At 38.8% G+C, this 23911-nt stretch overlaps 1 protein-coding gene across 5 annotated transcripts in view; it reads left to right on the forward strand.

Annotated features, from left to right (window-relative positions):
* NR6A1 (nuclear receptor subfamily 6 group A member 1) overlaps window positions 1-20705 on the forward strand; it is a 281543-nt gene extending 260838 nt beyond the window's left edge. For 3 of the 5 annotated variants that reach the window (XM_074211597.1, XM_074211598.1, XM_074211599.1), the window contains 2 exons: window positions 8598-8719; window positions 11938-12629. In XM_074211597.1, coding sequence (XP_074067698.1) covers window positions 8598-8719; window positions 11938-12257 — 442 coding nt within the window. In that variant the 3' untranslated portion in view covers window positions 12258-12629. Of the gene's footprint in view, window positions 1-8597; window positions 8720-11937 lie in introns of all 5 variants that reach the window. The other 2 variants (XM_074211600.1, XM_074211601.1) reach the window with 1 other exon arrangement.
* Window positions 20706-23911: the final 3206 nt, after the last annotated feature.

A 23911-nucleotide genomic window follows, 5' to 3' on the forward strand; every position in this document is an offset into this window, starting at 1 on the left:
AACCTGTATACATTAAATAGGCAGTGGCTCTTTCTTTATTCTCTTGCTGCTTCTCCTCCCACCCACTCTGGGAAGGACCAGACATAACTTTACCTTTTAACAACTTTGGAGTGAAAAAGTTTAAACTATATGAGCAATTCATTTTTATTTTTGCATTGCTAATATTAGAAAAAATTTATGGTCCCTATTTCTCTTAATCAGTCTCTTATCAGAGAGTTAGACTTGGTGAGTTTGATTTAAAGCAGATTATAGCACCAGCCTGAGACTGCTCCTGGCCTTAATGAGCTCTTCTGAACTTTGCTGCTAGCCTTCTTTTAATGGTTCATTCTGGCTCCTGTGCTTTTTTACTTCTACACCACCAAATCCAGACCATGGTAGTCTTCATCATTATCATTATCATCATCATCAACATCACCATTCTCATTTCTATAGCAGTTTACAAAGTGACTTTTATGAATAGATAGTATAACCATGTATTTATGTATAGCTTTCCCATAATATTTATGTATAACTTTCCCATAATAACTCCTAGGTAGAGTATTTATAAAGATTATCTGTCCCCCCTTTTTTTTTTCAGAAAAGGAAATTTGAAGCTGAAAAGGGAGACTGACTTGCCCACTATCACAGAGACAGTGAATGACCAAGCAGAGCCTTAATTAAGCTTATGCCCTTTGAAATACAGTATTCTTTTCCCACGGTATGCTACTACTTCTTTCCAGACACTATTCACTAAGCTCAGGAAATTGGCATATAAATTTTCTTTCACTTTTCCCTGGAAATTTTTTTTCAACCCACTCATGGAAATAAGTTATAGAGCCATGGAAGCCATGTCTTGGCCCATTAGATTCATTTGATATCTCCTCCTGTCAATGACCATACTCACAGATAATTGTAAAAGAATAAAGAATCCTAGAATCATGGATTATTAGAGCTAGAAGAGACCTTAGAACATAGAATGTTAGAAGAAAAGACACTTTATGGACCCCTCTTGCTAGAGACCTTCAAACCTTGAGTATTAGAGTGAAGAACTTAGAATGTCAAGGCTGGTAGGGATCATGTAGTTTAATTCCCTTATTTTACAGAGGAGAAAGCTGAGGCTTGACTAGATATGGAATACTGGGCACTTCGTTTCAGAAGAGAATTGGTCTCCCAACACCCTTAATGAGACATAATTTATTTGATGTCAGTTTAAATTGTTGATGAAATGGTCCAGTAGTTTTTGGAGAACCTGCTGAGAATGTTTTCCTTGTCCTGTTATACTGCTGGATGGGAATGGGGAAAAGAAGAAAGACCTTGTTTGTCTTAGCTTTTATTTTTTTTTTTTTTTTGCTTTGAATCCTGATAATTTGTAGCCAGAGGCTATATGGATGTCAGAATCCTGAGGCGGAGGCAGTCTGTGGAGGAGGAAAAACCAGAGTTGGGGAAGAGTCAGTGCCCCACAGAACAGAGAAAGGCTTTGTTTGAAAAGGGGAGGTGGAAACACAGCAGTCTAGTTTGTAAGAGATGAGGTAGAGCTCACTGGGGCAAACAGCCAGTGGTCAGTGGCCGTTTTCAGCTTCTAGGGAGGTTGGAAGAGAGGGCATGAATTGTCTATAGGCTAGAAAAAAGAAGCTTCATTAATTGTAATAACAAGTCCTATTTCTGTAACACTTGATAGGTTTACAAGTGCTTTATCATCTATAACCATGTTAAAAAGAGTAAGGATCTTAATGCCTTACACAGCAAACTTAGGTGACTGCTTGTTGCCTAGAAGATAACAAAGGCAATAAGACAGTCATACTGTATAATAAAAAGGATGTTCTCTCATCTACCTAGAATCTGCATTAAGGCATATTCAGTAGAACTTCTATATTTGGAATCAGAGGAACTTGATTCAAGCTGAAGTTGTGTGACTTATTTTAACTCTGTGACCCAGGACTAGTCACTTCACATCTTTGCACTGTATTTTAATTCTCTTTTAAATGAAAAATTAGGATTACCTGGTTTCTTCTTTATTTGTACCTTCTGATTTTGATATTCTCTAATTTAAAGTCCTCTCTAACTCTAAAATTCCATGTTATAGCAACTTTGACCAGCTCTTAAATCCTAAAGATGTAAGAAAATTCTGTGCAGAGTAGGGGTGGTGGGGGTGCTTTTCAATTAACTGTCAGTACTTCAAAATTTCCGTGATTTTATCTGACCCTCCTCCTCCTAAACTCAGTTCTAACCCCTCAGTTTCTTGGTTTTGTATAGGAAGGAGATTTTCTTTGATGAGCCTCTCCACAGTTACCTAGATGATAGAAACACAAGTTGTCTCTCACCAGGTCTTTCCACCTGTCAGAACTTACACATTGTTGACATGATCTCCAGGGGGAGTCCAGGATTACTTTGATCCAGAATGAGAAAGACATCAATTCTAGGAAATGATGAAATATTATCTCAGAGTCATACAAAGTATATATGATAAAAATCAGTGATGATGAGATTAGCACATATTACACTTTTAAGTTTACATAATACTTTCCTAATCTCATGATAATGATAGGAATGTTCATTGTATTTATAACAAGAAGGACCTAAGAGATTATTTAGTCTAATCCTCTAATTTAATTTTGGGGGAAACTGATGCCTATAGAAAGGAAGTAACTTGCTCCAAGGCATAAAAGTATTAACTGGCAACACTAGGATTTGAAACCTGATTTTCTGAATCCAAATCCAGGGTTGATAACGATGATAGAATTAAATCCTTGGCTCCTAGGAGTATTTGTAACTTGTTTTAACCCATCTTTCCATGCCCTGGTATTCTCTTTGATTTGAAAACATTCAGTTTCTTGCTAGTGTGCCCTATAGTTGCAGTCCTCCTCCTCCTCCTCCTCCTCCTCCTCCTTGTCTTCCAACTTCTCTCCTCACCCAGGGAAGGATTTGCCTCCCCCGTTTGGCTGTAATCTCTAATTCTCAAGAGCTCCCACCTGTGACCCTGAATATTGTTTCCACCTGGCAAAGCCTGGGATGACAGATCAGAAGCAGAAATGGACTGGTCTTACTTGGGGTGCTCTGTAGAACCTGAGAGAGATTTGGATGACAGTTGTTTTCTTAATTCAAGCTCCAACTTTTCCAATAATCACAAAAGGGAAAGGAAACATTGAGGTACTTGATAAGCTTGGGACTAACATCTTTTACATCCACTGTAATCAATCAGAATATTGGGTGCACATTTTTAATAGTAAAAAGATTGCTGCAGTGCGTGTAAGGAGATCAGTCCCGCACTAAAACTTAACTCATTATATTAACTCAGACAATTCATTTCTACATCCAAGAAATGAGGTTGTTGGACAAGATGATGCCAGAGAACCCTTCTGATCCCAACTATTACATTCTCAGGGAACTTCTAACTCTAAAATTTAGCAATTCAGCTCAGCAACAAGAGTCAATTCATGTTTATACAGTACTTTTAACTTGTCTAAAATTATCTCATGTGATCTTCACAGCATTGTATGAGGTAGGTAGATATTACTAGTAATATCCCCATTTTACAGAATAGAAAACTGAAGTCACTTGGAAATATAAAGGACTTTAGCAATTTATCTAGTCCATGCTCCTTGTTTTCCAGTTGAGTCACCTGAGTCCCAAAGTAGCGGTGTGACTTGCCTAGATATACACAGGTAAGTAGCAGAACCAAAGGTCTACTACCTCAGGTGTCTCCCAAATCCAAACTCAGTATTCTTTCAGTTTACCATAGCCAGATTGTGAATGTTAAAATAAAGAAAAGGTGAAATGAAGACATCAACCGGAAATGCTTTGAAGGAATTCATTTCAGGTGTTATTTGACAAAAGATAGTAATTTAAAGAACCTATTTTACCAGTAATAAGCAGTGTGACCCTAGCCCTGGGGTGGGATTTGGGGTGGGGGGGAGTAATCTGTTACTCACAAAGGCAGATCCAATCATTTCTTCCCTCTATACCTCATCTTTCCTAATTGAAAAATGGTTTGAACATTTAAACTAATGTACCTTATAGGGCTGTTGCAATTCAGTGTTTTGTAAACAGAAAAGTGCTATGTAGAGTTCACTTATAGTTGACTCTTGTCTACCATGTATTCAGGTACAGGAATAGAAACAAAAGTTAGCTAAATTGTGGTTCTTGCCCTGCTTAATTTACTAGCAGTCAGTTAACAAAACTACTAGCACCTACTAGGCACAGTGCTTAGCCCTGGGGGATGCTAAAGAGGTAAAAGGCAGTAGCAATGAACAAACTGATGTGTACAGTTCTGTTAAAGAGATGAGGTGCTAGCCATCAGGAAGAAGGTTTTTTAACTGGAACTTATAGCCAGGAAACTGCCCAGAGCCAGGATGCCAGTGTCTCCCTGGATCACTGAGTGAAGGGGGGGGGGGGGCTTGCACCAATCAGAGGAGACTACTGTGTAATGGAACAGGAGGTCATGTTGCGTAATAGAAAGAGCCCTGACCTTTTGGGTGAAGACCCAGGTTCAAGACAAGCACTGTCATGTAATAATTGCAGGAATTTTAGTAAGTCACATTTGTCATTATTAGTTTACTCTTAGTAAAGTTTTCACATCTATGAAATGAAGAGGTTGGGCTAAATGATCTCTAAAGTTCCTTCAGTTCTAATTATGTTTCTGGATCCCATTTTTCTCTATTGATCAGAGTTCTTAAGTCATTCAAAGTTGTTTTTCTTTACATTCTTATTCTTTAAATAAGTTGTTCTGATTCTACTCACTTAACTCTATCACTTCATGCTAACTAGGATTCTCTAAATTCATCTTTACAATATATTCATATACCATAATTTGTTTAGCTGTTTCCCAGTTGATGGAACCCACCTTAGATTAGATTGTAACACTGCCCTTTGATTTAACCTTTTAATCTCCCACTTAAGGATCAGGAAGGAGGATTCTTCCTGATATTTTCTTTTTTGCTCATTTAATGTATTTCTGGACTAATTTAAGTAATTCCTTAATCCCAAATCCTTAATGATGTGAGAAACACCTTTTTTGCTTGGTTGATGGTGGACTCTGTAGTGTTGTGTGTGTGTGTGTGTGTGTGTGTCTGTGTCTGTGTGTGTCTGTGTCTGTGTGTCTCTGTGTTTGTTCAGCCTTTCTTGTCTATTGCAGATACAAATAAAATTCATCTGATATAATCTCCCTTCCCCTTTCTCCAAGTTTATATATTCTTCTCAGCACACCCATTATGAGAAATTCTAAATTGCACCCTCTTCTTTCTCCTTTCCTCACCAGTGTATTACCCTTCTTCCTCTTCGAACTTCTAAAACTCTCAGAACACCAACCCCCCCCAAGTCTCCTGTTTTTCATTCATTCCCTCAATACTTTTTGAAGACATTAAGTACTAAAGAGAAACTTTTTCTTCTCCCCTTTTAGAATTTAGTCCTCTGTCATCATTCAATCCCTTCCAACTGCTCAAATAAACTTAGTTTTCTACATTTCTCTTGGGTTTTGTTATTTGTATTTCAAAGTTTGTACTCAGCTAGGACAACTCTAGACCTGCTATGGACAATGCTGTACACATCTAGAAGAAGAAGAACAAAACAAAACAAAAAGAACCTACAGAATCTGAACGAACATTAGATTCACTTTTTAAAATTTTTTCTTATGTTTTTCTTTCCTAGATCATGGGTTTTTTTTCTGTTCCCTTAATCCTAATACAGAAAATGACTGATCTGTAAACATGTTCATCACAAATGTGTCTGCAATATTCACTAGACTGCTTGCCACAGAAGGGAGGTGGGGTGTGAAGGGAGGATGGAAAAGAATTATGTAACTTAAAAATATGCATATGCATTTGGGTAAATATTGAAAAGCTTTCATAAAATGTAATTGGAAAAGTAAAATGTGATTCTAATGCAAAAAAAAAAACTCAGACAAACCAAAGTTCCTACTCAACTCTAATGCAAAGACCAAAGCAAAGTAAGAGTTCTGGTCTTTTCTTCAGAAGTGCTCAAAGGTCCTCTCTTCCATGAAAGATTCACATTTTCCCCTGGAGGATTATGCTCAGTTTCACAGAGTAAGTTACTCTTGTTTGTGGGCATCTATCTTTTTACTATTTGGAATATAATATTTTAAGATTTCCTTTTAATAGTAAAAACTCAAGTCTGGTGTGATATGTGCTATGATACTGGAACTCTTTTATGGATACTTATAGTTGTTTTCTGGGGTTTTTTTTCCCTTTGAAGTGGTAGCTCTGGAATTTGATTGTGAAATTCCTAGGATATTTTTCTTTTGGGAATCCTTTCAGGTGAATTCTGTCCCAACTTTGCCTTTGATTCTGACAGATCTAAGTAATTTTCTTTATTATTTCTTGAAATATTGTGTCTAGGATTTGTTTTTTGTTTTTTTATGTAGGATTTTTTTTGCAAGGCAATGGGGTTAAGTGGCTTCCCCAAGGCCACACAGTTAGGTAATTATTAAGTGTCTGAGGCCGAATTTGAACTCAGGTACTCCTGACTCCAGGGCCAGTGCTCTATCCACTGGGCAACCTAGCCACCCCTGCTTTGTTTTTTTTTAAATAATGGATTTCAGAGTCTGTTTTTCTTAAAATTGTCCTCTGTTTTTCCAGATCGTTTTTTGGTTCTTGTTGTTCTCCAGTGCTTTGTATTTTTTTTAATTTTTTTCAATCTTTTGATTTTTGTCTTTATTTTTTTTTCTGTGTAGAACAGTATCACTTTTCTAAGCAATTTGTTCTTTCAGTTATTTCCTCAGAAGCTTTTAATTTTTTAAATTTTTAAATTTTTATCTTAAAAATTTTTTATCTTAAAATTTTTAATTTTTCTCTTCTATACTTCTAGGTTGTCATGTAATCCTTATGAAAATATCCTTTTCCTTTGAATCTCCACTTGGAGATGTTATTGAGTTACTTTCTGCTTTGGGGTTAGATTTTTGGCATTTCTGGATTTATAGTAATTTTTTTAAATGCTGGCCAATGTTTTCTTTGGTTTACTCATCTCTCCAACTTTAGTTCTTAAATCAAGATTTTGTTTCAGGACCAAGCCATACCCCATGTTATGCTTTTTGGATTAGGTAATTGGTCTAGGTTGATCTTGCCCCGAGTCTTTGTGATGTCTCCACCTTCTGCAGTTAGACACCCAGCCCCCACCCCCATCTTTGAGATTCTGAGGGTTAGATCTTCAGGATCTTCTATGTCATCTCAGGTCCCTGTGCTAGAGCCCTCTGGTGTACTTGGCTATCCTGGTCTCAGCTCTGCCAAGCTGCTATGGTCACTCTCATTCCCTGGGACTTCCAAGGTCCCTCTGTTAGAATTTTGACCACCTGGAGATTTCTCAGTGAAGACCTCCAATCTTTCTGCTTTCACTGGGAGCTGCCCATTTGTTTACATATACTAGCCCTGGCTTCACCAGTGCCCCCTTTCCTATGGCATCAAGTTTTGACTGGTGTTTTTGTTGCCGTTCTATGAAACTGCTCACTTTGTGTTTTCATTGAATTTCTTATCACTATTTTATTTGGTGATGATTTTAGATTTTGAATGAAATGAGTATGTAGGAGCTGGACTGGGGTCTGCCTTTGTCCAGGCAGTCTCCTTGGCTAGAAGTTGTCCTTTCTTTTCACATTTTGTGGGCTAAGATAGATCCCTTTTGGCTCAACATTCTATTTTTCATGATCCTAAATATAAGGAAGGGGGTTTTATATTATCCAGATTGACTCAGATTTGTTGTATATGGTTGGGGATTAGTATGAAATAAACTTCATAAGATTTGGAAGTAGCTTGATTGTGGAGGATCTCAAACACCATAGTTTAGCCCTCAGACTTTATTTAGTTGGCCACAAGGGAATTCATTTATGGATTTGAGCATTGGAGTGACAGGAGAATATTTGTGCATTAGAAAAATTTATCAGGCAACAATATGAAGGATGGATGGTGCTGGGAGTAAGTAGGGGTTTGTTAAGAGGAGGTATCATATCAATCTTGATGGACTCATTCCATCAGTGCAACAATCAAGGACAATTTTGGGCTCTCTGCAATGGAGAATACCATCTGTATCCAGAGAAACAACTGTGGAGTTTGAACAAAGACCAAGGACTATTACCTTAAATTTAGAAGAAAAAAAAACACCTGATATCTTATTGTCTGAGCTTGCTATCTTTTATACTTTATGTTTCTTCCTTAAGGATATGATTTCTAATGTATACCATGGAAACAATGTAAAGACTGACAAATTGCCTTCTATGGGGGATGGGGGAAGGGAAATAAGATTGGGGGGAAATTGTAAAACTAAAAAAAATAAAATCTTTTAAAAAAAGAGGTATCATAGTAGAGTTTAAACTCACTAGATTTAGAATAAAAAAATTAGACTAGAATTTTCTATTTTACTCAGTAACTGTATAACCTTTGACAAGATGCTTAAATCTTAGACAGTCTTATTTGTAAAATATAGACTAAATGATACTTACTTTCTTTTTTGATTCTACAGGATCATGTTCTACAAGATCTTCTAGTTCCATATTTTAATACTATGTATTCTAATGTGCATTACATCTCTGAATCTATCTTTTGTGCACACCCAACTTTCCTTGATATCTCAACTCATGAATCTCTTGGAGTGTAATGTCTTCCTCCTCTTCCCTCTAGATTTAGTGAAGAAGGAATGGAGGTGATGGAACGACTGATCTACCTGTATCGAAAGTTTCATCAGCTGAAGGTCAGCAATGAGGAGTATGCTTGCATGAAAGCTATCAACTTCCTTAATCAAGGTGAGTATGGAAAACAAGGCCTTTTTTAGAGTTAACTGCTACAAATCTGCCTTCCTTCAACAGTTCCACAAATAGGACAAACATCCTTAAATTAGACCTAAAGAAGGGAAGTTCATGGGGCAACTAGGTGGCATAGTGAGTAGAACACTGACTCTGGAGTCAGGATCCAAGTTCAAATCCAGCCTCAGACATTTAATAATTACCTAGCTGTATGACTTTGGGCAAGTCACTTAACCCCATTGCCTTGCAAAAACCTAAAACAAAAACCAAAGAAGTGAAATTCAAAAGTGAAAAATAATAAGTTCTACAATTTGTTCAGCAAAATCAGATACAGAAGTTTAGATCAAGGTAAATGTCCAAGTCACTTTGGGAGATTTAATGACCTGCAGCCTCAGGATAAATTATCAATATGACTTAGTGGCCGGAGTCGATTTAACTGCATGGATAGAAATATAGTGTCCAGAATCAAGGAAAATACTTGCATGTTATCTAGTGTATCCAGTAGAAGCAACCAGGATAGTGAGATTGTGAACCCCATGCTAAAAGTGGAGTTATCAAGGCAACTAGGGACATTTTAGTCTGAAGCAGAAACTGGGCAAGGGAGATGAATTGGACATCATTATATCAAAATATCTGAAAGATTGTCAGGTAAAAGGCAGTGATTAGACTTTTTCTGCTTGACCCCAGAAAACAGAACCAGGAGTAGTGGAAGGCAGGTTCTTGTTCATTGTAAAGATAAACTTGCTGACACTGAGAGCTGTCTGACATTGTAGTCCTGGGAGACAGACATTGTAGTGCCTAATTTCCCATGCTATTTTCCTCTTGGAGGTCTTCTGTCAGAGGCTAGATGTTCACTTTCTAGAGGTATTATAGAGGGCCTTTCTGTTATAGGTCAGGGTTTTGACCTTGGAATTATGGTAAGGGATCTGGACTGGGGAGTGCAAATACTTGAGTTCAAATCTTGGCTGTAAGTTTTGTTTTGTGATCTTGGTCAAATCATTTCTCTCTATCCCTAGATTCTTCATCTGGAAAATGATTGGACTGGAATAGATAATCTCTGTCTCCCCTTTCAGCTCTTGATTTCTTGGTTTTTAGATTCTTACTAAACTTCCTCCTGGTTCAAGCTCTCACAATCTAGGACTCAGCAGGTTCATATTCCCCTTAGTACTGAGAAAATCATCTAATATTTTTCAAAAATTGAAATGTAGCAATCCTATAACTCATGGAGGAAGGAAGAGACTCTACTTTGTTTAGTCCATTTTAATGCATTTAAACATAGACACCAAGGACAGTACATGCGTCATGTAAAATACGTCCCAAGTTTACCAGCAGCTGAGGAAGAACAGTGACTGATGAAGCCGGCCTAGATAAGACTGATGTGACAGATTGCCAGTTACTCCGAAAGCCCAATTGTAGCACAACAGTATTGCACAAAAAATGCTGTTTGCAGATGAATGAAGCATAATATTTCCCTTCTCGTGTATGTTATTCTGCACTGGGAAAGGTGTATGGCATTCTTTTTTATCTTAGTTGTTAACTCTTAAAATACTTCTTTCCATTCTCTGGGCTTATGGGCTCCGGGAATAAATTTCTACTCTATCATTTATTACACAGTTATTGTGATTTTTAAAAAAGTAACAACACAAGACTTAGAATCAGATTTATTTTTAAGTCCCAACACCACTACTGTGACCTTAGATAAGTCAGTATACCTCTTAGACCCTCAATTTCCCAACCTGTCAAATGAAGAGAATAATGAATACTTCCTACCTCATAGAGGATGTATGAGCATTGGATCTACCACCTATTAACCATAGGACCTTGGGTAGACTACTTAAGTTTTCCATTTATAAGATAGGAATAATAATGTTTCTGTTACCTTTTCCTCAGAGCTTTTGTTAGTTTCGGCTCTATCACCTGGGGAAAACCTCTTTGCCTCTCTGTAGAATGTGGCAAATGCTGTACACTTGAAACCTGGGGGAATATTGTACCCTTAAGATATGTCATTATTAATTCTCAGTCTTCATTCATTCTTATACTATTTAACTTCCCTTGGAAAAAGCCCAGCCCCTCTCAAAAAGAAAGACAATTGTTATTTTCAGAGAAATAACTTCCATTTCTTTAGAACTATTAAGATATACAAAGGACTGTTATTCACAATATCCTTATGAGACAAGTTAGGAGATTTGAGAGGCAAATTGACATACACAAAAATCTCCAATATCTGTATTTATTTTGCTTAAATGTGTTTATTTTTTACAATGGAGGACTTTTTTACTCGTTTTAAATTTAGGAAGGGGAGGAATACTAGTTGATAAAGATAGAAAAGAAAAATGCTGAAGAAAACAGAAGGTTCAGAAAGAGACAGGCAGGATAGCTTAAACACTAACATTGTGAGCTTTTAGTCAGGCTCTACTTAATAAAAATTAGTGGTTTCATCTCCAGTTTCATATTGTCTTTTCTTCTGTGCTTGTGGAAATGAATCTAGCTAATGTTGTTTGCCACATATAAAATGGCAAAAAAAAATGTTTTTTTTTTCTTTCAAAAATAACCCCATATAAGATATAAGTTTTAGGATTCCCATTTTACATATGAGGAATGCTAAGGCTCAGGGAGGTGGCCTGACTTACCCAAAATTACTTGTGTATGCATGTAAATGGCAGAGCTAAGATCTGAATACAAATTTCTTAAGTAAGCCACGTAAGAATTAAGCCTCAATATGTATTTAAATGACTCTTAAGAATACAATCAGAAAAGCAACCACAGAAGGCATATAAAGTCCAATTCCTCCCTTCCTTAAGCAGGAAATCCCTTTATAATATCCCCAATTATTGATTACTCAGCTTCTACTTGAATACCTTTGGTGTTGGGAAACTCATCACTTTGAGAGATGGATTCAAAGCAGTCCATTTCGGTCTTGGTCACTTCTATTAGGAAGTTTTTCCTATGTTGAGCCAAAATCTTTCTCTTTGTAATTTCTACCCATTTTCCCTAATTCTGTCCTTTGGAACCAAGTAGAACAAGTGTAGTCCCTTTTTCAAACTGTCTCCCTACAGACATTTGAACATAGTTCTCATGTTTTCCTCTTAACCTGTGTGGGTGTTATAGATGAATATATGTATATTCATCTATAAAACACACACACATAGATACAGATATATATTTAACTTATTTCAGACTAAAAATCCTTTCATAACCATTTTGTTGCTCATCCTCAGATATCAGGGGCCTGACAAATGCCTCACAACTGGAGCAGTTGAACAAGCGTTATTGGTATATTTGCCAGGATTTCACAGAGTATAAGTACCCTCATCAGCCAAATCGTTTTCCTGATCTAATGATGTGTTTACCAGAAATACGCTATATTGCAGGTAACTCTTTCTCTTTCTCTTTCTTTCCCTCCCCCTCCTCGAGCTCTTCTATTTTTCCTCCCTCTCCCTATCTCCAAACATTGTGGGTTCTAATATTCTTTGTCCATAGGTCACTTCCCATTCTAACAGTCTTATTGTTTATTTTTTTTTACAGTCTTCTCTTTTAAAGACCCTTCCCTCTCTCAAATTCTATGTGTTTTCTGTCAGATCTATTTTCTGAGTCCTTCTACCTCTGATATTCCACATCATAAGGACATACAGCTCTGACAGAACAACCCAGAGAAATGAAGACCAGGCTTCAGAGAGAGCTCTCAGGGCCCTTCCACAAAATTTGCCAGAGCTTTGGGTCATCTGCCTATGTTTCTGTGGCCTCTTTCCTCTAAAACACTTACTGTAGAAGAGAGATTGTGAGTTTTGCATTAACTCATTCTCTTCCCCTCCCCCAGGAAAGATGGTGAATGTGCCGCTGGAGCAGCTGCCACTGCTTTTTAAAGCTGTTCTGCACTCCTGCAAGACAAGTGGGAGCAAGGAATAAGTGCCCCCAGCTCCCTGCCTTGCCCCCTCGCAGGAGGAGCATGGGGTTCACTAGGAGAAAATGGGAGCTGAGACCAGGATGGAGGCAGCCAAATACTGCCCCTCTAGCATGAATCTTTTTTGTTTGTTTGTTGTTTTTTTAAAAACTCATTTTTCTATATATTTATTTCACGACAGAGTTGAATGTATGACCTTCAACACAATGCACATACTTCTGTATGAATTTAAAGATGCATTTCCTTGCAGTTTACAGAATGTGAGAATGTTTAATGTTACAATGTTGTCATTAATTAGGTCTTGTTCTTTATATTTTAGGGCTGGGGTGGGGGGTGGGGGGAGCTAACTATTTCAATAGTGTTGACTTAAGACTACCTCAAGGAAAAGGTGGTATTCAAGTACTGACTTTTCCATTATATTCTCAGTAGACCTCACAGGTTTGAGCTAGAGAGCAAACTGCCTTTTTCTACAAGCAGATGCCAGGAAAATATATGCCTGCCATCAGTCTTGGAGGGAGGGTTGAGACCTTTTTTGCTTAATTTTAAATTGATATATTAAGGTATTAAATTAAGATGGGCAGGGAATAATTTGGCCAGTTGGCCAAGCAGCTAAAGTCATCTCTGGAAAGGAAGGCCTTTGAAGATCTAGTAGTTATAAGAGCAGTGGATTTAGAGTGGAAGGTAGCTTGGAGATTTTCTAATGACAGAATATTAGACACTTGGAAGGGACCTGAGAGATCATCTTGCCCAGCTAGTACCCTGACTCACATTTCCCCTGACAACATTCTCCAAAAATGGTTATCTAGCTTAGATTTGTCCAATCCCTGGATTGTAAAGAGGAGTTACAGACAGAGGCATCAGGTAACAAGATAATAATAGACCCTGGGATCTTTTGGCTCTATGGCATCCATTTATCACGATATTACATTGGATCTCAAACTTTTCCCTAACTCCAAACTCCTCTATCTTCATTGGGAAGGAAACTAAAAGTCAGGAAAGCAGATGGAGGATTTAATCTGTATAGATACTTCAAGTTCAAAAGAGTCATGATCTTTTCTTGGCAGCTTTGTTTGGATGACTTGTAAATAGCCATCTTTTTTCAAGGAGAAGGAAAGGAATTGGTGCAGGAAGTTCTCCAAAGTTCTGCCTTCTCTGCCAGATTGGAGAGAGCTGGTCCATTATTGGCCATTGCTTTTATCTGAGCCTTAAAGATGATCAACAAATTCCATTACAGTAGAACACGACGAACATTTAAGTGCCTCCTTTTGTTCAGAATTCTGGGTTGAGGGTTTGGGGAAAGACCAGTTTAATCAGACACTACATCTGCCCCTCATGAAATTCATAGACTAGACATTAAGTAGTGTCACTTAAGTGAGAGCAGAGAAGGACAAGATGCTTTTCAGGTATTATTCTGGTCACCCTCCATTGATCAAATGCCTTCAAGGCTTCCTGCCAAACCAGCCCTGCTCTGGCACAGATAAGGACTCTCCCAGGTAACTATCAGTCTACTCATTCCTGACCTGGCATGGAATGGGTAACCAGCTTTTCACTAAAATTCTTCTAACTTTCCCCTTCTTCATCTCTCCAAACTCAATACATTTTTTTTCTCTCTCTGGAAATGCCAGCGTTGTAGTGAATAATTAAGACAGCCGATCAGAAATACTGAGACAAGGCTCAGGTACTCTTGAACCTTGAAACTGATTCTTTCACCTTTCTCCACTGCCATTTCCTCTACTTTGAAATGGTCTGCAATGTTTGAAGACTAAAGGTATTTGTCCTCTCTACCACCTAGGACCTATATTTAAAGTGGAAAGGGAGAGGGGAATCAGAGCAATCAAATAGATCTACTCTATATTGTCTGTTACTGCTCTTAAGTATGGACCTAGTAAGGACTTTTCCCTAAGGTCCAGAACTCTATGCACCTATCAGATTTCATCCTCATTTTCTAATGAGGTTGAAAAGCTACTCTAAGATGGAACCATGTTCCCCTTGAGCACAAGAACTTAGATGAGAAAATGTTTCTCCAAATGAAATGTACTGCCTTGATATAGGTAGTAAAAGCCTATTTGGAGGGGCCATGAAGGGACCTCCTTCTTCAAATTACAATGGGACTAGATACACTCAGAAATCCCTTCCAAATCTCTAGTTCTGTGAATTGGGCCACTGAGCCATAAGTAACTTTTCCCATGCTGCTGCCCTGCTAAATGTCCTGGTCAGGAAGGTGTGACTCTCTAAACTACCTCACATTTTTTCAGGAAATGTCATAACCTCCATAAACTGGGACTCAGACTTTGGAGCTTTCCAAGTTGCTGCCTGCAAGTTCTGGGATGATGACTTGTCCTAGGCCCTAAATTAACCCAGCTCCCATGTATACTCAGGTTAGGCCTTCTCCTGTGTGAACATTGGGATTATAGAAACCCTTAGTAGAAGGCAGTTTGCTCTCTTGTTCAGTCTTGGAAATCTTCCCAGGTGACCTATTCCATTTTCTGGGTAGTCTGTTCTGGCCTTTAATCCTTTGTATTGGAATAAGATGTTACGGGTATATAATCACCTGCTGGGACCAGCAGAGCTATATAATGTTTTATTTCTTCCTGAATTGGAAAATTAAGTTTCTCCAATAACATGTGTTCCCCAAATCCAGTGGCTCAGTATCACCTCGAATGTGTGTATATGTATACAAGTATGTGTATGTGTGGATATACGTATATGTGTATATGCATGCATGCTTCCTACTGATTCATCAAGATGAATTCTACCTCCATAATATCACGAGTGGCAGTGGCTAAATGCATTGATCCCTTGGTAGCTAGCCAACCTTTTGGCCACTCAGCCTGGTACTCCAATGATGAGCACAGTTTGTTTCTGGGCCCATCATTGAAGCCTTTTCCTCCCAGGCCACCTGGATCTTGAGTGCTGATAGCAGCCTCCATCCCACAAGTGGATCTCCGAAGGGGACATTAGTAAAACACACAAATGTATATGTGTATATATGATGTGTACATGCACACACCTGATTATCCATGGGAAGATTTCTGTTTGGTTTGTTTATCTCTAAGCTTGAAATGCTTTCCCCGTTTTCTTGACTTGAATTTTGCGACTGTAATCTCCTTTTAGGCAGGTTAGTGCTCTGTTCTTCTCCTCTCTGGAGTTGGAAGAGAGGGCCATTACTGATTCTGTTAATAACTCCTGGTGAATGAGCTCTAGCAGCTGAAGTTGAATCTCTGCTTATCCTCCTGCCAGAATCTCCATCTCACCTCTTGCTTTTCTTGTATAACCGAGCTTTTGCTCTGTCAGCTTGCAATTTCAAAGAAAATTATTCTCTAATCAATAAGAACCTAGTGGCCCAAATAATGCAAAATTTAACAGAACAAACTATTGGTTTTTGAAGGGAGGAGAAGGGTTCTGTGAATTGCTTTTGGTGCAAATCCATTTTGCTAAATACTGAATTACAGCAAATTCCTTGAACAAAGGGCCCCTTCATTCCCGAAAGGAGAAGAGTGGAGCAAATTGTGTGAATGAATGAAAGACAAGGGTACCAAGCTGGAGCCTAACCTGTGGACAGCCGCTAATGTCTTCTGCACCAAGTCCTTTGAAGACTTGTGTTTTTAAACAGGGTAAAGTGAATGTGTTGCATTGCAAACTCAGGTATTATGATGAGGAAGTAGGTGTGTAGCTAGCAATGTAGAGACATTAGGTCAGCCACTAGATGTATTTGTGAATTTGGTTTTGAAGGACACGGTATATAAAGGTTGGAGGTGTGTGTGTGTGTGTCTGTGTGTGTCTGTGTGTCTGTGTATGCATGTGTGTTGCCATTCTTTCCATAAAGCAGGAAGCCTTTTTGCCAGTGGAAGAAAAAAAATCTGTGAGTGTCTCAGATCCCTCTCTCCTGTCACCTCTTAGACCTTTTGCATCAACAGCTATCACTTTCAATGAAAATTTCCTGCGTAAAAATACAGCTTTGAAAGCCTCAGGAGAAGAAAGCTAGTTTCCTTGGGTTGTGCTGATTTTTTTCTTTTAATTCCTTTTGTCCTGAACAAAGGTTTGGAACTTCATTGCTCATGCTTCATTTGGTTCTGAGCCACTTTGTCTAGGATTAAACTGTTGACTATTAGCAATCTTCATAATGCCCTCTCTTAGGATGTTCCTTCCACAATCAAACCAGGGGTCTTGTCCTCTAGTGATTACCATAGTGATTACCATACCTAGTTTCCCTGCCTAAAACACTCCAGTAAGAAACTTGTATCTTGTCTGGCAAGGGAAGGCACCAAGGTGGCCCTAAGAAGAAAGAATACTGGTTAGTCCCCATTTCTGTAGTACTTTAAGCCCAGAGTGATAGAGTGTGCATTTTACAAAACGAAGAAAGTGAAGCCCAGAGAGCTCACAAGATAATGGATTCAAATCTGGAATGAACCTTAGAGAGGCCATTGTAATCCACTCATCTTGATTTACAGTTCTGGGGAAAGGCCCAGAAAGGATATAGTAATTTGCTACAAAAGGAAAAATCTATATTTGAATCCAGATTCTTTGCACTACTCCTTAAGATCTTGTAAGAAGTGAGAAAACTAGCCTCAATTTGAATCCATGGCTCATGACTCCTAATCTATTACTCCTCCTTCTCCCCCACCCACCCATTACATAATTACACTCCTGATAATATTCTAACTTGCCTTTGCATTCATTTCTCCCTGTTAGTAGGAGAGATTGATTTTGGCAGAAGGGCTATCTAAGTCACTTCCAAAGTACTTCTAGATTATTGTTGTGAGGTTGACACTCTGAGATAACTAGGCCCTCATTGGACTCCTTCACTCTCCTTAAATCCTCCCCTGGGTATACCCTTGGCCAGGAGGGCATTCCTCTTTCCCCCACCCCCTTATAATCTGACAAATGAAGTATGAGAATCATCCAACTGTAATTCCGAAATCCTGGGCAAGGCTTTAAAACTCCCGGAAATAGAGAATTGCCTTACAAAACTTCATATTTCCTGGCTTTATGTTTTTAATTTCCTTGGGGGATGGGTAGGTTTAAACAATCAAGTGATTAAAAAAATTATTTAAACTTATCTGCTTCTCAGGTATCAATCAATGCACCTAATCTGTTAGAACCATTGCCGCATGCCCATCCTTCAATTAACCCGTCTTTTTTGTCCAAGTCTCAAAGGGGCCATATGCCATAGCTTACTTCTGAATGCCTGGTCTGGGTTCCAATATTATATGATTCTGAGGCCAAATTCTACCACTGTATCTACCATCATTTCTTGATGCCAGTCACCTTTTCTGTGAAGATGTACTAGATAATCTTCAAGTTATCTTATATCCCTAAAACTCTATCATTAGAGACTGTACAAAGGTGAATTCCTATAACCTATGAATAAAAATCATATTATCTATGGAGAAAGTTGTCAGAACCTTAGGGTATTTTGCAGATCTCCCTTAAATGCATTAAAATGTCATTGCTGTTTTCTAGCAAAGTCTGTGCTACCGTGACCTTAGGTCAAGTAAAAGAGCAGTGGATCCAAATCTTTAAGCTCAGAGTTGGTGTGGGCCTTCTGGCCCACCTGGTCCAACATGGGCCTATTGATCTAAGGTTCCAGAGACCCTTCCTACCTGCTTTCTTGAGTGAACCCTTAGCAAAATATGTGGGTGGCTATCTTTGTACCTTTATTTCTGTTTTATTAAATCTTGTGTTAAGAAATCTAATTCTTCCAAAAAACTTTTGAAATTTTACTCTTCCTGTTTACCCTTTTTAACATCAAAAAGAAGAAGAAAATGAAACTACTGACATCTCCACCCCCCAGGACCATGCCCTTCAATAGTGCTGCTCATCCTTTTCTCATTTTTATTTTGGCTGGAGGTTTCAGTACTAATCATCTGTAAAGAGGTTTCTGTGTATGAGGAAAAGTGGCTTCCTGCTCTGGGAGAAGCTGGAGAGTAGAGGAATGAGAGACTCAGGGACAGAAACTAAAGGCCAGTGCTGATATTTCAGGCGCCTCTTGTTGTAGGGTTTTTGGGGGTGCCCTGTGTCAAGTGTGGCACAAGGCAGAAGCTCAGGGATATATGTATTTAAATGCAGGACCTACAAAAACCCTCACCTTGATGTGCCTGCAGTGGATGGCTTTTTTCCAAAGCTTTTCAGATGCTTCAGGGATCAGAACAGGCTGCCTAGATTTTCTTAAACTAATTCTAAGAAAGTGCCCAGGTTTACCCCATATTCTCTGTTTATTTTCCAGATAGGTTCATTTGGAAAGAGTTGGAATTTCTCTGTTTGGTTTTTTGAACCTTCAGTCTCAAAGACCTTTACAATGGACTAGCAGGGTAGGTAAGCAGTTGAAGCTATACCTGGTCAAAGATGTGGCAATGTTAGGGAAAATTCCAGGCAGGTATAGAAATATGTGGTGAATGTTTTTAGAATTCAACTTTTATACTCTTGGAACTTGAACTTTGAAGAAAACTTTTGTTAAAGAAACTGCCAGCATTGGGTTGACTACCTTTCCAGGGCCAGGTTAATTCCATGATTCTCCTGGAAAGCCTCATAACCAAGGGAAATTTTAATTAGAATGACTCTCAGACTTAAGTTCCTACTCTTGTAAACTTGTAAAAAGAAAGGCCCTTCTCATTTTTGCCTCTTCCCTACAAGGTTCTCCTCCCAGACTTTCCCGATTGCAGTTCAGAACTGATTTGCTGTGTCCTTTGAAATGACTAAATGCAAGATAACTAAATCAGCTCAGTGATTTACCCAGGATCATATAGCTAGCAAGATTCAAACCCCATACTGTCTCCTAGGATGAAGTTTGGAAAGTGGACTTTGTACCTGGGAAGAGGTTTAATTTCTGTAGGATCTCTCTCTCTTTCTCTCTCTCTCACTCACTCTTTCTCACACACACACACACACACACACACACCCCACTCTAATCAACACTTGGCCAAGTTCACCAAAAGTGGAATAGCCCCTCTTTCTTAGTCCAAAATAGTCCTTCAAAACCTGTGAAAAAGCACCATACTAGTATCACCCTTGGTTCCAAGCCAGTCATGTTAGTCAGCTTTAGCTATGCCAAGTCCTTTTGTGATTGTTTTCTTTCTGTAAAATGTCTTGTAATAGTTGATAACATTATTGACTCAAATTTCCATATAAACAAACTACCTCTTACGTCTAAGGATATGTGGAGAAAGAATACTGTGACTTTGGTTCTGTTTACATGTTTTCTTTTGGGGGGGGGGAGAAGGGAGATATGAAATCCACTATGGGGGGGTAGAAATGTTTTTTCTATGCTGCTGCTCTGGAGGTAATATGTTGTGATTTCTGCTGATTCTGCTTGTTTAAAAACAGGGCTCCCTCATCTACCTAAACACCTTCTTCCCCAGGTATCCCTTTAACTCCAGGGCCCAGAGCAATTGGGCTCAACTCTCCTCTGGAAGAGAAAATCTAGGTGGTGGGGAAAGGTAGCTGACCCTTTATGTTCTAGGACTCCCACTCTCTTCTGCCCAGGGGCAGGCATTCAGTCAGAAGCCAGCCAGGATCTTTGAAACCATACTCAACAGCCCCATTACAGTGTGGGGCACTAGTGCATTTGTGAATCCATTTCTGTAGAAAATGTACCAGTGATCCTACTTTTCATGTGTTTGTTTACTTGGACCCTTTCATCGTGTATCTATGACAGATCTTGATTTTACCTTCACCTTGTGACCACCCTAGGGCCAGGCAGCCACCCTTGGGGGTGGATCTTGGCTCTCTGGATCATCATCTTTGGGTTGATCATCTCTCCTTGGAAGCTGCACTGTATTCCTCACTCCCAGGGTGGTCCCTTTTGAAAATTAGACTTATGGGTCATCACTTTCCCAGAATCCATAGTGAGCATGTCACAGTGATCTGCAGAGCTGACCTCCCTATCCCTACCTCCACCTTCAGGAACTTGTCCAGTTTCTCTTAGACTATGACCAAGCGATTGTTAAGCATTGCAGGCTGTAAGGCATATGGCCACTTTGGCCACCTCCCTATCCAGCCCTGCTTTGTGAATTGACTACCTGTGGAAATGTGACCAATTAGTGTTTAGCAAGTGTTAGATATTTTAACTAATAAATGTGAATCATTCTGCACACGGTCTGAGCTGTTTTCTTTTGGGGACAGGGAATGGGTGGGGGGGAGATGGGAAGGGGATGGGGAAGGAAGACAGAGCTTTATGTAGCAGGTGACTGACAGTAAGACCAATATCCTGATGCTAAGCACAATGCCTTAGAGGTAAAGGATCATATTTCAACCTGGAAGGGCACTTATAACACAGAATATAAGAATATTGTCTATATAGTAAAGTGTCCAAACTGGAAAGGACCTCAGAGATCATCTAATGAATCAAGCTACAGAGTGGCAGAGCTGAGATTAGAACTCAAAAATTCCTATCTCCTAATCCAGTGCTCTTTAAAATTGCAGTGATACTTATTGAATTGAATTAAATTTAATGTTTTTATATTCAGGATTATAAAGGTAGTATGTGGTGGTGGAAAGCATTGGGGAGGTCTGGATTCAGCTACACCACAAGCTGGGTGGTGGGTAAGGTATAGAACTCTCTCTGGACCATGTTTCTTTATGAAGTGATGGAATTGCAGTAAATGGCATCTGCTATGTTTTGTTCTAAGGATCCTTCCAACTTGAATTTTCTCTTCTAGCTTTGCTATATCATTCCAATTCCCTCCTGGAACCCTTGTTTACTTGTATCTACTTTGTGTGACAGCTGTCAGTGCCAAAGTCCACAGGTCCCATCATAGAGAATCTGTTGGCTGGACTCTGATCTCACACTGTATAAAACTGGCTAGTTTCTTGACTGAAACACTAGGAGACTGAAACACTTTGACAACCTTAACTGCTCCCCCAACTACAGCTACAGTAGGCACAAGCCATCATTGTAGGCAGAATTATATAGAGAAAACTTGAGAAGATCTTAAAGAGATCCTCTATTCCAACTCTGTCATTTTGCCGAGGAGGAAACCGAGTTTCACAGTGACTTGCCTAAGGCCACACAGATACTACAGAGCAGAGCCTGAAACCCAGTTCCTCTGACTCAAATCTACAAAACTAGACTGATCCAGCTTGAGACCTTCTGCATATTGATGTCTACTTATCTACCACCTTGGCAGGCATTGTACATGTGGAAGTTTTCATTCAAGAACAGATATTGATCCATTAGGACCCATATAGGAGAATCTCTTCATTCTCGTGTCCAATTAATTACTAAGACTTGTCAGGACACTTCCACAACATCAATCATCTTGCCTCCTTTCCATTCAGTCATCATCCTACCTCAGGTTCTCATCACTTCTTGCTCGGACTGTTACAATAACCTCCTAATTGTTTTTCCTACCTCAAATTTCTCCCCTCTCCAGTTCATCCTCTCCGTGACTGCAAACATCCCTAAAGAACCAGTCTGACCTCAATCAGTAACCCTGCTCAAAAAACTTCCTTATTGCCTCTAATATAAATTCTTTTATTTGACATTTAAGACCCTTCATTGTCTGGGGCCCCTTAATATTCTGTAGTCCAGCTAAAGTGTACTAACTGCTGTTCCTTACACATAACATTTCTATCTTTCATCTTCATGTCTTTGCCCAGACTGCTTCCTTGTGGTTCATTCTATATTTTTAATGCATTTCTTCCTTCTGTCTCTCAGAATCACTGTGATGAAACCTTGGCTCAAATTTCAATTACACGGGACTCTGTTTTTCCTCCAAGCTGCTTTAGTGCCTTACATATATACATGCACACACATACATATATATGTATGCTTTTATGTTTATATTATTTACCCTAATGGGTCGTCTTGAAGGCAGAGATTGTTTGGGTTTTGTCTTTGAATTCTTAGACCTTAATACTAGTGAATGGCAGATAGTAAACACTAAATCAATACTTGTCATTTGAACAAAAGAGAAAGCACTGCAATGGCCCTTAGAACATAAAACAATGGAACAAACAATATAAAGTGTCAGTACTGTGAAAAGGACCTTAGAATTTAAAAAATAGAATGTTAAAGCTAGAAAAGACCTTGGAGCATAGAATGTTAGGACATTTTGTTCTTGTACTAGTCTAGGTCTTACCCAACTCTTAAAAGAAGAAAACTGATGTCCAAAATGACTTTGTCCATGGTTATCAGGTGTTTCAATGTCCTATGTGGAACCCTTGGAAATACCACTTCATAGAGGTTTCTGGGAGTCTAGTTGGCTCCCTTGTGAAATAAGATCATAAGGGTAGGGATAATTCATGTCCACTTTAAGCTGAATTAGAAGTTACTTCTGTCAATAAAACATGTTTAGGATTTAGGTTGGAGGAGTTGGGGGAATGAGGATGATGAGAAGACTGAGGCCAGGATCAAAGTATCCCTAGGGAATGAAGGAATGAAGGCATCACCTTCATAAGAACTCATTTGAACTTTCATTAACAGCAGCAATGCGAAATGATCAACTATGATGGACTCAGCTCCTCTCAGATGTTCAGTGATCAAGGACAATCCTAAAAGACTTGTGGTGGAAAATACCATCCACATACAGAGAAAAAAAAACAGTGGAGCTTGAATGCAAAGCAAAGCATACTATTCACTTTTTAAATTTCTTTTTGTTTTTTTTTTCTTGTCTTCTTCCCCCTTTAGTTCTAAATCTTTCACAACATGACTAATATGGAAATATATTGAAATTAATTGTACATACACAACTTAGATCACTGGCTGTCATGGGGAGGAGGTGGGGAAGAGAGTAATAGGAAAACTGTGGAACTCAAAGACTTATAAAGAGGTGAATGTTGAAAATTAAAGTAAGAATACAATGTCATTGTTCAATTGTATCTGACTTCATAACCCTATTTGGGATTTTCTTGGCAAAGATACTGTAATGGTTTGCCATTTCCTTCTCTAACTCATTTTACAGATGAGGAAACTGAGGCTAACAGGGTTAAGTGACTTGCTGAGGGTCACACAGTTAGTGTCTGAAGCAAGATTTGAAAGTAGAAATGGACATGTCAGTATAAAACATTAGTGCTGAAGACCTTGAAACCCACAGTGTTAGGTTTGGAAGGGGTTGTAGAATAATAGCCACTGGATTTGGTGCTTTAAAGTTTAAAAGTCACTTTACTAAAATTGTCTCCTGTAAGCTTTCAAGCAAACCTTTGAGGAAAGTGGTCCCTTTTTTATAGATGAGTAGTATGGGTTAGGTGCTAATCCATAATTCCAAAACTAGTGTCAGAAGCAGGATTTGAACCCTGGTTTTCCTCACATCTAGCAAGATCTTTCTCCCTGCTCCTATATCCATCCCACCACT

This window comes from Macrotis lagotis, chromosome 1, assembly GCF_037893015.1.
Source record: "Macrotis lagotis isolate mMagLag1 chromosome 1, bilby.v1.9.chrom.fasta, whole genome shotgun sequence".
Classification (NCBI taxonomy): domain Eukaryota; kingdom Metazoa; phylum Chordata; class Mammalia; order Peramelemorphia; family Peramelidae; genus Macrotis; species Macrotis lagotis.